The sequence below is a fragment of the Idiotropiscis lumnitzeri genome, chromosome 17, assembly GCF_059441095.1.
Source record: "Idiotropiscis lumnitzeri isolate Australia: NSW breed Sydney's pygmy pipehorse chromosome 17, RoL_Ilum_1.0, whole genome shotgun sequence".
In the NCBI taxonomy this organism is placed as follows: Eukaryota; Metazoa; Chordata; class Actinopteri; order Syngnathiformes; family Syngnathidae; genus Idiotropiscis; species Idiotropiscis lumnitzeri.
The window spans coordinates 15,306,564-15,321,285 of NC_142407.1; the positions used below are offsets into that span (position 1 = coordinate 15,306,564).

A 14,722-nucleotide genomic window follows, 5' to 3' on the forward strand; every position below is an offset into this window, starting at 1 on the left:
GTATCCACACACGTAACTCGACAGCCTTATTAAAAATGGATAAAATTTGTTTATTGACTAAAAAAGCCTGAATTTTTTCTTTGTTTTTTTTATTTTTATTATCATAATCTTGCAATTAAAAACAATTATTATTGGGGAAAGATTAAAAATTCAACATAAAACAGCACATGATGAGAAAAAAAAAAAAAAAGTGATGAACGTAAAGGGATAAAATTGCTAAATTTTTGAGGGGGATGATTGAATTAAAAAAAAAAAAAAAAATGCGTCTTGTATAACGTGACAGACTTGCCTCGTCTATTTCTACACCGACTTTTTGCCGCAATACGGGAAAGCGGGCCTGTATTCACTCGAGGACCGAGCATTTCCAACGTCCCCATCAATTTCCCCAACACAAAGTACAGTGTTGCGTGTCACGCTGCCCTTGGTGCTCGTTATTAGCGAGCGCGGCGCCTCGGGGGGGGGGGTCCATTTGCATGGCAGAGTCCCGCGCAAGACGCTGACGACGTAGCGCCGTCTAATTCGAGGACCCGCAGGGAGGGAAGGGGGCGACCCCGGCAGCTGCCTGAGCAAAGTTAGCTAGCGGTGCGCGTTATTGTTCTTTCTTTTTTTCCTTTGGCCCCCAAGCTCATCCCTGGTGATTTCCTCGGAGAACATGGCCGCCGTGGATGGATGCCGTTGACCTTTTTTTGTTGTTTTAGCGTTACAGGTGGCGCTAGCGCTAGCGTTCTGTCTGGAGGCCCCCAAGACGCCATCTGTCGAAATTGCCTGCTGGCGACATGCGTGGCCTTGCCATCGACTCGCGCGGTATTATTAAATCATAATTCATTTACGGCCTTTTTATGGGATTGTTAAACCGGTGACGGCGTTTTGGGGCTGTTTTGTCGATGCAGACAAAGACGGAATTCCCCGACGTACAAACATATTATCACCTGAATATACAATTAAAGCTGCAAGTATTGATAAATGGGCCCTCGCGTCGACTTTTTTAATGGCGAATCGTCAATGTTCAACCTTTTGATGCACATGAGACAGCAGAGGCGAAAAAGCAACGTAGCGTCATCATCTGTCTTGGTCACCGACTTTCAATTCAGGCTAATTTGCCCAAAATTGCAACCCAAACCAAAATGACCAACTTCCTGTTGAATTTTCGACTCGCATTCCAGAGACATTTTCATGCGTCCAGATTGGTGAAGCTGGTGTCAATGGCTCTTTTTTTTTTTCAGCATTTCCAAAGGGTTATACGACCGATTCAGATTTGTTAGCTTTGTGGTCAGTGCTTATCATCCCCAGGGTGTTACTGTGTGTGCATTTCGTGTGCGTGCGTGTGTGTGTGTGCGTGAATGAGCGTGAGATAATAAGTGGGATCCTGAGTGGCAGCATCACTTCCAGTGTAAACAAACACTCGGCTCAGCTTCCGTAATTGCTTTTTCAGCGTGCTAAAAACACACACGCACACACACACATAAAAAAAAATATATATATATATATATACACATTAGAAAGAGTGTCATTTTGCTCTTGCCAGCGGGGTCATTCGTCACGCTGTACTCCTGCTTTGAGAGTGTTCTCTTCCTTGAGCAAGTGACACGCGCACACAAGCGCGCACACACACACACACACGCGCACCCCAGCACACACTTTGTCCTTTTCTAGTGCAAAGTGAGCGAGCATCCCTTCAGCTAAACTAGTCTCGCTCCCACTTTCTTCTCTCTCAAATTATAACCTCAAGTCAACCTTTTTGTCCTTGCCAGAAATTGCACGAAGCCGACGCGGGCCGACAGAATGCGGTTTACAATGTCGCGAACAAACATACAATTGTTTGCAGTCACTCGGAACAAAATAACTTCTGGTGATGAGCGGCATGCTGTTTCAACAAGCTATGTTACCTGCGTACCAGGTATCGAGTCCTTGTGGAGGTGCTGACACTAAAGGCTAAAATAATGGCGCTTCACCAAACATTATCATCCATTGTTGGGTTATAATCGAAAGTGGCGTCTGACTCTTTTTTGACCCATCATTGAGCAACTGATTTTTGAGTGAAGCAAAAGAAGTGCAACATCAATGATTTCCTCTGCTAAGTCTGATCATCTTCACACACTTTTTCCACTCGTGAGCTCCACAATTTTTTTTTGGGGCACAACTGGAGAAAACCCCTCAAAACTGGGCATTTTTTGCATGTTTGTACAGGCAGATTGGTGGACTCAATTAAGTGATCTACTAAGTGTTAATGTGTAATCACATGTGACGCACCTCTCTTATTATGTAACACACACACACACGCACGCACGCACGGTGTCATTCTTCATGCGTCTAATCCTCGCTGTCGTCTGAATACACAAGATGCTCCATTACTCAAAGCGGGGCGCCTGCTTGAAGAGCACGCTATTAACCGCAGACTATTAGCAATAAGCGCCTGTAATCTGCTGTCTGCAACACACACACACTCACACACACACACACACGGATCAACCGTGTTAATTAATTAGACGTGTCACTCACGCACGTGAGCGTGTGCACTGATTCGAAAGCCAAGCGATAACGCCATACGTGCAGTTTGGCAATTATGGATTCACCGTTTTGTGCTTTGGCGCCATCTTGTGGCAACTTGGTGGCAAGGAACTTTGTTGCCGTAACCCTGTCTAATAGTAAAGTGGTGCATTGGTGCCATCTTGTGGCATCAATTGGCATTTACAAACCTTTTTAGGGGAGTCAATCACTTGCAGATTTCCGCTATTCACGGCAGTACTTCACTTTTCTGTGTTAACATATTACTTATTATAAATCGGATTAGTGCGTCGTTTGAGCATTGACGATTTTTACACTGCCGTCTGTGTTATTCGTGATCTGACAGAGTTAGAGGGTAACCCGGTCTCCCGCTGGTGTGAACCGCCAATCTTTCACCCTCCTCCCGGCGGGATAAGCAACGAGTCTTAACGTTAGTTTTTCTTTTCTCTTGGCATGTTGGGCGTGAGAACGTCATGTGAGAGTATTTTTCCAAGTCTCCTTTGCGCTCGTTAACCTTAATTTAGCGCTGCGGCGACGTTAATTACGTCCACTCTGTAGCCGTGACGTCCGCACGTGCCGATGACGGCGGCGGGTCAATGATTAAGTGGCTCATCTTTGTAAGGGACGGCCAACGTCGCCGTTCTCCTCTCGCCTTCCTTGTGGGCTTGTTGCCATGGGAACGGGTGAACGTGACACGTAAGCGTGCGTGTGTCGTTTATGTAGATTCAAACACAGCTGCTCCCTCACGTGCTATACGGATTATAAATAGCCTTTATGTTGGGCAGTTTAGGTAGTTGGCAAGCCCTCAAGTGTTCAATGATCAAGATTGCATCGTTTTATAACAAGCCAAAGAAATCTACTTCTCAATCCGTGCAGCGCATGACATGGCCAAACACAAATATTCCCCATTCATTATTATCAGAAGCTCATTGCTATCGCTTTTGGCGACATTGCAGCTCTGCTTACCTTCAGGCGGTGACGTGTAGTTCTTTGGTTCAGGATCTTGGTCCAGCCGAGCGGATCAAGCCTTTGGATGAGGAACTTGGTGTCATGGCGGTGTTGTGGAAATCAGCTTCACTGCGATGTCACAAGCTGGTCCAAGGGCTCAAACCTAGACACAAATTCAGAATAGGCTGATTAATTCAACATTCTTGAAATATTTCACACTTTATGACATTAAAAGGTTCATTTTCCTTATGTCCCCTTTAGAGGGGACTTTTTGGGGCGCTGGTATTCCTCCACTCCGCCATTACTTCTTCATTACAGCACCCCCAGCCCACCGCTGCCCCAAAGCATCAATTAGCGGCCCAAAGCTAGCCGCGCTAGTCATGATGTAAATCGCGTTAATCCTCCGTCTTGAAATTCTGCCGCGACATCGGGCATGCCGATTCATCTCGGGACCCTGGAGAGGAAGCGGGTCGGAGATTGCGGGCGTGCCGCTATATTGAATGTGTTGCGTTTAATCTCTGCGATGTTCAAATAAAAAATGAACGAGGGGAAACCGGCTGACTGAAAGAGAATTTGAGAAGCGGTTAGCGTTAGCAAGCAGCCGGGACTTTTGACTTATACCACTGCAAGAGTCCTCAGTTGGATTCACTTAAAATCACTCATTTGGTGGGTTCATTTACTCGACGGCAACTGTTTTTCATGTAAGTGGGGACACTGCCTTTATTGGGGAAGGCGGCTAATGAGCAGATTTTGTATTAATACAGAGCATTGATTTGTTCCAATTAGTGTGTGAACCTTAGAATCAATTAAGAACGCAAAGATCCGTGGCTGCTCATGAACTTTGGCGGGGAAAAAAATAAAATAAATCAGTGACAGATTCCTGATTCAAGTGTCAAGAAAAAAAAAATCCTTCCATACAGCCCCCCCCCCTCCCCCATTTATTGCGGCATTTTTAAAAAGTGACATGTAGTGCACCGTCTCGTCACAAGCGGCGTTTGATGGCATCCGGCATTGACGTGCGTCCCACCAAGATGTAAGACGCGCCAGTCATGAGACGGATCGATGCATTTATTCATGCCGGTAATTGAAGACGGGAGAATGGGGTATGCGGCGGGCGGGTGGGGGCGGGGCGCAGGGCGGCCACGCTCATCAATCACCGTGTCACATTTAAAATTCACGTTCTCGCCTCGGCGGGAGAACACGTGACTCGGCGGGTGACCTAGTTTAGCGTGCCAAGACCACCTCTGCCGCTTCCCGTCTGCGAATTCTCGGGAGATTTTCTGCCGCTTTTTTTTTTTCCCGTGTCACTGTTTTCTTGGATTTGATTAGATTTTTTATTTGTATAATTTTATGCCAGAACTATTCCTTTTTGTAGACATATTTTTTTAATTCAGTCTTTATTTTTAATGTATTTATTTTGGGATGACTTTTTTAAATGTTCAGCAGTTCCTTTTGTCCGTCCAAGAGCGGACCCTAAAGTTTTTTAACAATGTCCACGAAAGTGTATCTGAGGTCAAAGCTGAATTAGTGCTCGCCTAAGTGACTTTTGACTCGCGTCAGCAAGATTCTCTTTTCCCTTCTTACATTTTAGCAGCGGCCACATCAGCGCATTAATCAAAAAAGAGAATTTCTGCGAGAGTAGAGATGAAAAGATCATTTCTCTTTATTATTTTTTGAGGATGGAGAATATATGAAATGAAGTGTGTCAAAGTGAACTAAATTAGCAGGCTCACTTTATTTCTTGCATGCAGACGTGGACAAAAACAAAAACTTTTGTCTTTTTGGGACTCATTACCAATGTGAATATGGCGCTTAATCCGCTGTTTGCGATGTTAATTACTCCTATTTCTCGTGCTTCCTTCTTTCCTTCCATCCTTCCTCGTTGGTTAATTGCTCCCTGCTCCATTCATTATTCCGCAAACCTCCGGAGTTTTGCAATCAACTGCAGCGATACCCCGCGACGCGGCTTTTTTTTTTTTTCACAGCTTAAGCTCCGCCTCAAGTCGTCCTGAGGGTTCACGCATAGTTGAATGGGAAAGAATGGCTGCCGTTTATGTTTGTTAGCTTCCTGCACAACTCGTGAGCTTTCGTGTCAGGCCGCCGTCGAAATGTGGACTGCGGACGAAGAAAAATAATTACTGTATTTCCTCAAAAACTTTTTTTTTTTTAATCATGGGTAAGGCATTCACTCCAAGTCTTCATTTCAACAAATGTATTTTGTATTTGAAACAATATCCAATAGTATTATATGCTCACTTTTTACATCCCCCGCCCCACAAAATATACTTAAAAAAAAAAGCGTTTACAGTATATAGCGTTGCTGATGTTGAAAAAAAAAAAAAAATCAGGCATTCACTTAAATAAATCGATGCCACCATTTGAATACACGAAGTATGGTAGGTTGCAAATGTAGTTCAGTTCCTGATTTAGTGTTAATTTGTGACCCGTTTAGCCGAGGCCAAATGAGCAAAAAAGGTGACGGTGAGTTACAGTGAGTGTGTACATGTTATTTGTTTTTTTTTGTTGTTTTTTTTGCGCTTTGTTAATTTGCCCCTTCATTAGCTCCCTTTTCTTGCTTAATGGGCCTGTTCTTCAGCCTTGCTTTTTTGTTTTTTTCTCTCTACCTGCTGCCAGCAACAGCAGCACCGCCACGCCTCTCTAATGGCGACCTCGTTTCAGCGCTGGCTGCGAGTGAGCCGGCGTGCGCTCCCGCCCGGGGCTAACCAAAAAACATATTTCATACAGGAGGGGAATGACAAATAAAAAATGAGTCTAGTTGAGGTCAAAGCAAGAGGGCTATTCATTCTTGACAACCTCAGATTGGTCCTGTTAGCCACAGTGGACGAGAGCTAATTATTTCCCAGCTAAATCAATTCTGTTGACGTTCCGGCGTGATTACCTTCACCAAGTGGGGTTGTTTTGCTTTAATCGTTACAGTTTTGATTTCTTTTGTGTTGTAGATTGTTGCTTCTATAACAAAAAATAAATAAATAAAAATAAAAATCAACAGTGCTTTTTTAAAATGTATAAATTATGCAGATGTAATTTTTATTTTATTTTTTTTCTAGACCAGATGTAAGCATTTCATTCTTGGAATCAAATTTATTTCCAAAATAAAAATAACGACATCCAAGTGACAAAAATAGACCGAGCTAAAAATAGCCTAATCAAATCTAAGAAAAAAAATTCCAAAGAACTCTCGAAACCAAAACAAAACATTCTACAGAAGCTTTAAATCAGAATCTGATGTGGATTTTGCATTTGGTGCGTTTACAGTATATAGCGTTAAAAATGAAAATTGATCAAATAAAATTGTCCATCCCAATCATCACTTTTCTACTTGAGCGCATCACTGAGAACTTGTGACTTGCCAAGCTGCATCCATCCTGATAAGACTTCCCCGACCCCTGAATATCTATTCTGCTTCTTCTATTTCTATTTATGCATTCACACAAGAAAGCGAGACTCACCATGAATCGTCACTTTGGAGCTCTCTGGGATTATTTGATGCTAAAATGGCCACTTGGGACACAACCTCACCCGCTCCAGTCTGCTAAGATAGATACCGTTTGGGAATAAAGCGCTTGTTTGTGTCCTTGGAGGTTCCTTGCGGGCCTTCAAAACAACTCCCATGGTATATTGTCACGTATCCAACAACAAAATGGCGGCGGTCACCCCATGTATGTATGACATGCTAACCTGTTAGCATATTAGCATGACTTCCTTGCTTCCCAGCTTTTGCTGTGTTATGTTCCAATAGTCAAACAGGACTTATTTTAACTGCTTAATGGCTTAGCATGAGGCGGATTTGATGCTGGGTCACCCTGAGCTTGACTCACAGCGAGGGGGAAGATTTTGTTTGTCAGCTAACTTCCGCTTCTGCAAAAGCATGAAGTTATGTGCATGTTTTATGAGTGTCACACAGCGGGGGATGCTTGTTGCGCTGCAGTCATGTGGCTAAATATGCTTCGTCATGCAGCATTCGCAGATGACCCCTTGAAATTTCAGGGTTATTGTGAAAGGATTTGAAAGTGGAGGGTGATTTATGAAAAAAAAAAAAAGTTGTGAATAGTCCACAATTAACCTTGCTTTTACAAAATTATGTAACAAAAAAATTGTTTTTAGCAGAGTCCAGCAAAAAAAAGTAAAAAACTCCAGAAGAAAGTTAAAAAATTTCTGATCAGATTCGTGCAAAATGTATGCAATAAATTAATTCTCCCAAAACATTGTCAAGTGTCTGAAATCAACTGTGCGTTCAAAAACACTTAACAGTAATAAAATCAATTTCAGTCAAATTCGATCACATGCCAGAATGTAATTGATGCGCTACAGTGACATCACAAAATTTCAGATTATCGTTTGTTGATTAGCTTTGAAAGTTGTCGCGCCGCCAGCAGACGGTGATTTATTCACATAGGACAGTATTTCCCTTTTACCTGTCAAAAAGCTTAGAGGCTAAAAAAAAAAAAAGAAGAAAAAAAGATTCCCGCCGCCGTCTGTCGTTTATTTACGCAGACCTCCACCGGCATCAAGGCTCACTTGGAGTGTGCGGCAGACGTGTTTGGCGTCCTAATTGATTTCGGCAGAGCTCGTCGGCGAAAATAAAGCCGCCGTTGCTGCCGCCGCCCGTGATTAATTTGCGGGCTCTCCATTTCTAAAAAGCTTCGTTTTGTCTGGTAGTGAGAAGGCGACGTAATACCCCCCCCGCAAAAAAAAGGAAGCTTGAGCTGCTCTAAACGCAGATATTTACCTTTTGTCTTCACGTGGATTACTCAGAATTAATTGGCGCTGACACGCTGTCAAATTATGCAAATGAGTCCGTGTTGCGCAACAAGTACCAGAAGTATACAAAAAAAGTCTGTGAATTCAGTCAACATTATTTGCCGATTCCTGGACCAGATTCATCGCTTTGAGTCATCTGAAATCGTTTTGAGTCGACTGCGTCTTCGGTGAGTCCGTTAAGTGAGTCAATAAACGGATTGAGCCGAATCATCTGGCGTTGTCTCGTGCGGCAGGTAACGCTTGCACCATGTCGGAGTACAACAATCTGAAAAGTTTGCTCCTGGACATGAAGACTACGCCGGGAAACACTGAAAGAGAACGTAACCAACAGAGGGACATGCAGGCCAGGCGGGCGCTGGCGGACACCATGTTCAAGTACTTGGACGTGAACCAAGATGGACGACTGAACGGCGAGGAACTGGAGAAGGTGGGCAGCGGCCAAAGTGAAAAGATTATTTCTGTTGTGGTTTGGTATTCTTTGTCGAAAACAAGTGTGTGTTTGTCCGGTTGTGTGTGAGCGTTATCGTTAGCTTGAGCGCATTTCCAGTGCTCCAACGGCAAAATATGTGCGTGTGCGTATTCATCCAAGTTCAATTCACGTAGCTCACAGTTAATCATCCCGCACTTAAAAACAATCCAAAAATACAGCGGTGGTGTCATGCGTTAAAAAACAAAAACAATCCCCACGTTGAAATTAATAAGCGCCTGCCAAGTTTGAATAAAACATTGCGAGTAATTAATCATCTGTCATCGCGCCGCCATTGTTGCCTACACAGCGCTTGGTTGTTTAAAATTAAAAACTCCAGAGTGATTTATGGATGACTTTTTACGGGCGAAAAAAAATAGAACCAATCATTTATTTATTTTTATTTGTCAGCTTTACTGCGTTGAGATGCAACAAAAGATTACGACGACTGGCAATTATTGATGGTGACACGTCTGTGAAAAGACTTGAAACAGTTTAAGCATGGAATGTAAATAAAGATGAATTGCAGTCATCCCTCAAGTCATAGACACGAGCACGGGTGGTCTTTGCGCCAGGAAAAAAAAAAGAAAAAAAAAAAAACTTAATGCGCACGCCCACGGTCAGATCAGACGCTATCAGTGAAACACGCGTCTGGAGCCTGCCGTAGGTTCAAAAATATATAAATTAAATTTGTCACGTCCCTATAATCCGCCTGGACACATGCGCAGCGGTGCTGTAGACAATCAATTGGAAGAGATAAACTTGGACGGGGGCATTTTTAAGGCGGCAAAATTGTGGCTGCAGGACGGTAACAAAAAGAACATGGAAGGCAAAAGAAACGGAAACTTTGCAACTATTTTCTTTGCAATTGTGCGATAGTTGACCTGAAGGTGAATTATTTGAATTATTTACATTTTTATTTGAGATGGTATTTAGTTTGTTTTACATTTTCTTTCTTTTTTTGGCTTACTTTTGGTCTGTTTTTTGCATTTCTTGAATCATTTTTTTTTCCTGAAAAATATTTTAAATGGTATTTTTCATTCTATGTTAGATCTCCATGACGGAGCACCTGGACGACACCTTATTGCACTGCACCATGCAGGACCTGCTGCGCTACGACGATTACAACAACGACGGACACCTCAGCCTGCACGAGTTCTACACCGCCTTCCGTGAGTCATTTTCGTCATTGGCTCCAAGTTTTGTGGAAAGTGGAATCAAATAAACGGGTGCTGACATTAGCTGACAATCTATATGTACAAATATTCAAAGTTGAACTCATATTTCTGTATTTCTGAAGTCTTCCAGAAAGGCGTCGTTTCGCTCATCCACTCTCGCCATAGTGGAAGTCTGCCATGTTAGCGTCAAAGCCATAAAACTCAGCCAAATACGCCTCAAAAGGGAGAACATTGACAATATTATTCAATAACGCTCACTCTGATGTTGGTGACAATAAAACGCATCCGCCAGACATCCGCTCGTAAGCGACGCTAATATCATTATGACGCCATTCAAAACGGCAACATATCTCCGTATTGACCACGCGCAAAGAGCGCGTGCTCGGGCGAGCCGCTCGTTTTTTTATCCGCCGAGGCACCTGCTCACCATTCTAATCCGCCGCTGCCTCTGAATCATCGCACCTCTGACACCGCCCGCCTCGTCTAATTACATCCACGCTAATTCCCCGACAATATGAGGATGCAAAAGCTGCCGAAAGCAGACACGCGCGCAGCCTCTTTTAAAAAGCCATTCACTATTTTTGGTTTTTTTTTTAGTCCATGAATGCGGTATTTTCCTAAAGGAGATTTATTAAGTAATATGTTGCAGTTGCAGGGTTTCTGTGACGTGCTTTTATCAAAATACCTCAAGGATGGAGAATGATGGCGTGTTCTGCTCTCGAGTTCGTGAACGTTAACCTGTCGTTTCATTTCGCACATGATTGGTGCGAATTGGAAACCTGAAAGATGCTGCAAGAACCCGAAAGGGATGGGATAGGAATGCAGTTGACTTTATTTCAACGACTTTGCATGCCACTTTCCCAACTTTCCCATCATAAAGCCCCCCCCCCCCCCCCCCCCCACACACACACACATTTTTTTGTTGTTTTCTCCTTTTTCTTCTTCTCGTCACTTTCCCTCACTTGTTTACTCCTGTCTAATGGTGGAATTTCGCCGCGGTGGAAGCTACGCTGCAGCGGAGGCACATTTGACTAATTAATCACGAGAGCGGTGGGGCAGAAGATGGAAGAGGAAGGAGAATTATGGCCAAGTAGACAGAGAGAAGGGAAATGTTTTATGTTGACAAAAATACTTGGATCCCTCACATGGTTTTTTTTTTGTTTATGTGCATTTATCCGAAACTTTTTTTCACTCCAATTAAAGGGACTTTGAACGCTTCCCTTCAGAACATCACCTAATCGGACAAAAGAAAACAAAACTTTATGTCATATAATTATGTGAATTTGATATAATCTCGAGAATGAATGGACCTAAAACACAAGCTATGTAGCCACTGTAGCTACTCTCAAGTGGAAAAGGCGCCGTAGTTAGCTACCATGCAGTGGAAAAGGGTCGTGGGTTGGTCTAGTTTATCCCAAAAGAACAGCTCCGAAGCCGCAATCACAGAAATAAACATCGGAATTCCTTCTATGCGTCGTCGGCCCGGCCGTCTGCTCGCTTTACAATTGCCGAGGAATGGCTGGGCCCGGTTGTCATGGCAACTGCTGCCTGTCTGTTTAATATCTGAATCATTTATTTAGCGCAACACTCGCCGTTCCCCCGAGCAGGAGAGGAAACATAAAGAAGAGTTGCAGTAAAGGAAGTGCGTGATCAACAATTAGGGCTGCAGGAAGACGACGTAGGAGAGCCTAAGCCGCCCCACCACCATCATTGCCCGCCGGTGCGCACATACTGCGGGCAGATGGAACGCCGGAGTCTTTATGTAAGGCGGAGATGAGCACAGGCGGGGCAGGGAAGCAATAATTTACTGCGCGGCTGAATGAAGAAACACAAGCGGCAAACCTCAGCGGCCATCAATTTGTTTTATAGCGGCAATACACTTATTGTGCACCGCTGCCGTGCGGGATTTATACACTCAAACACGGAGCGTCTACCTCAACGGAAGGAGAGGGGATGACATTACCTGACCTTACTAGAAGGGTTTGTTATGCTCCTTGTTCGGATGATATGGATTTACAGTCAACCCTCGCCCAATCGACAACTGAACAATTTTCCGAAATTGATTTGCTGGGGGAAAAAAAAGGACCGATTCACGCGTGTGTAATTTTTATGGTCTACGTGCCATTTACAGCCTGCTTGCTTGCTTTTTTTTTTTTTTTTTTTTTATTGGCCCACTGCATGTTTTAGTACGTAACGGTAAACATGGCCAGCATCAGATTATATTACATGTGCATATTTTATTATTTTTTTACTGTAAAAGTAAAAAAATTAATTCTGTGAAAAGTTGTCACATCATTTTTTAATATTTAAAATTTTTTAAATATTTAAGTGTTAGAGACTATGAGGAATTTATTTTTTTTTTTTTATTACAATGTGTTAATCCGACAAAATTTCAAGTACAATTTTGCGTGAGAATGATTGGCCCAGATCCCTTCAAACATAAAAAAATTGAGCATTTCACAGAACAGATAATGGATTGAAACATATCTTGTCAAGATGAGGGTGATTGTTTTTCAAAAAAAGATTTTATGTCCAACTTTCTTTAGTCAAAAGTCCTCGTCCAAATTTAGAATCTTAATTGAGCGTCGGCTTTAATCTTTGCACGAGAAACGGCATCATCTTTGGCGTGATCAACTGGAAGACAAATTGCACTTGACGGTGGGAAATGCGAGCCTGGGATCATGTAAAATCATCGATGTGCTCGTCGTTGGACAAATCTTCCGCTATCTCCCGTCATTACATGGAGCGTAATCCCACCCGAGCCTGTTCCCCGCGCCGCTCGCCTTCTTTCCTTTTCACCAACTTTTCATGTCTAATTAACCGCAGACATGCAAATCCGTGCAGGGGCTCGGGAGGCTTTACTTTGACCCTGATAGCCTTTCTTCTCCTGCAGTCTTCATATCGTTAATAATTTGGCCTCCTCATTGCTTCGCTACCAAGCGTTGGACCCAACTTAACCTACGGTGCGTTTAATACAATCGGGCATTCAGTGTCCTTTTATCTATCAGTCCGCCAATCGGCACCCTTCGGATACCCGAACTCTGACACAAGGGTGCCATAATATGGTACGGTACACACCAGTAATTATGGTACCAGAGTTGGAAGTACCTCACACGGTCATGAGGAAGTTTCAAGCAAGTCCTGAGATGCAGTGCCAAATAACCAAGTCACATCGATCCCCACTAGATTTCAAACAAGTCAAATCCAGCCACTTTGAACTCACTATCTGAACTTCACAATCCGATCGATTTTTAGTGCTCCCTTAGTTCATGTTTGACTCGCTATCAGTTCGATAAACGGCTCCATTAAAGTAGCTTACCAGCCTGTCACCAAGCAAATCCCAAAACTGGAAACTTTCAAGTCGCGGTAGTTGCAAGTCTCCCACCTCTGCTGGATATCCTTGACAAGGTCAGTCAGTGAATGGTAACAAACAGTTGTAAATTTCATTCTGGCGCAATTCTGTCAGCTATTTAATTTTTTATTTTTTTTTTTGCCATCACAGCAGAGAAAGTCATATTTCCCTACAATACTCTCAGGGGAACTTTTGCTCCCTTCGAGGAAAACATCTGCTCGCTGTGGCTTGTCAGCGAGTTGGCCAGATGGCTCGGTTATAGTCGTGCCGTTATGTCTTGACTAAAGTACGGTATTGAAACGGAGGAAGTGGGCTCTTATATAACGCCTGCGCAAAGAGTCGAGAGGGAAGACAAGCGAGTCCACCGCGTTTGTCAGCTTGGAGCTTTCCAAACAGACACCTCGTAGCGCCGTCGGTTTCGGCTCCGCCATATTCAGGAGGGTGAAGGCACGTTTTGATCAGGATGAGGATTACAGACTGTGCGCAGACTCCCGCCTGGTAGGGGGAAGTTCTTACAGGAAGCAATGAGAGAGTGAGGAAGGTTTAGGTCTAGGGCAAGAGAGGAGAGCATACGTTGTCAGGAGGATGTCCTGACAACGGCAGTCGTCTGAACACAACACCTTTATTTTGCTGGTAAATTTGTGGCAGGATTGGGATTAAAATTTTGATTATGGTGAAGGTTATCCCAAGGGCTGTGGTTATGGTTGATGGCGTTCAGTTAAGATTTAGAGTTTGGGTTATTGTGGGTAGGTCCAGAGTTGGGCTTAGGGTTCCTATTAGAGTCGGGGTCAAAGTTCGGGGTTTGGTGTGAGGCCAAAGGTTTGTTTTGCGGGGCGGTGTGGATCAGCCGTGAAGTGGTGGTTTCCCAACCTAGAGGTCGAGGGTTCGATCCCCGGCTATTTTGACCATGTCGAAGTATCCTTGAGCGAGATACGAAAACCCCAGTTGCTCCTGATGGTTTGTCATCTGCAGGTGGATGAGGTATTAATTCGTGTGAAGCGCTTTGAGTACCGTCGATAGAAAAGCGCTATCCAAGTCTCTTCAAACTGTATCTTTTCAGTATGTTCCTTGCCACCTTCAGATAAGCAGTAGCACCACCTGTAGCTTCGGCGTGCTCCCAACAGGCCACAAAAGCGTTATCATGCGGACAGAGATTTTATCCCAGCCCGGTTGGCGAACATAGCCCGGGGCAATCCCTCTGCTAGGGGGCGACATAAAAGAAAAGGGCCGAAACTCATCGAACATGCTGGTGGTATACTGAAAGTTTCCCACTCTCGGCAGATTGCGACCCTCGGGTCGGGTGAAACCTCCTCTGACGCCTACTGTAGGCTTTTATATCTCTCTTACCCAGCCCTGCCCTCAAAAGAACATGAAAGACCACTTAGCCGTGCCTGTCAGAAAGAGGCTGGGTGTCGTGGAGGTTTGGGGGTTGGTGCTCCTCACTGTAAAGATGGTCAGAGATCTCGTGTCACATTCACAACGGAGCGAGAG

The 14,722-nt window shown here is 43.9% G+C and overlaps 1 protein-coding gene and 1 long non-coding RNA gene across 2 annotated transcripts in view; one reads left to right on the forward strand and one right to left on the reverse strand.

Moving 5' to 3' along the window:
* Positions 1 to 14,722, reverse strand: part of LOC148320527 (uncharacterized) — a 99,042-nt gene that overhangs the window by 42,819 nt on the left and 41,501 nt on the right. Inside the window, exon 3 of the long non-coding RNA XR_015839620.1 lies at positions 3,472 to 3,616. This is a non-coding gene — a long non-coding RNA (uncharacterized LOC148320527). The remainder of the gene's footprint in view (positions 1 to 3,471; positions 3,617 to 14,722) is intronic.
* The window catches only part of fstl4 (follistatin-like 4), a 70,994-nt gene that overhangs the window by 39,292 nt on the left and 16,980 nt on the right, over positions 1 to 14,722 (forward strand). The window contains exons 5-6 of the mRNA XM_088279979.1: positions 8,469 to 8,662; positions 9,753 to 9,873. Coding sequence (XP_088136105.1) covers positions 8,469 to 8,662; positions 9,753 to 9,873 — 315 coding nt within the window. The remainder of the gene's footprint in view (positions 1 to 8,468; positions 8,663 to 9,752; positions 9,874 to 14,722) is intronic.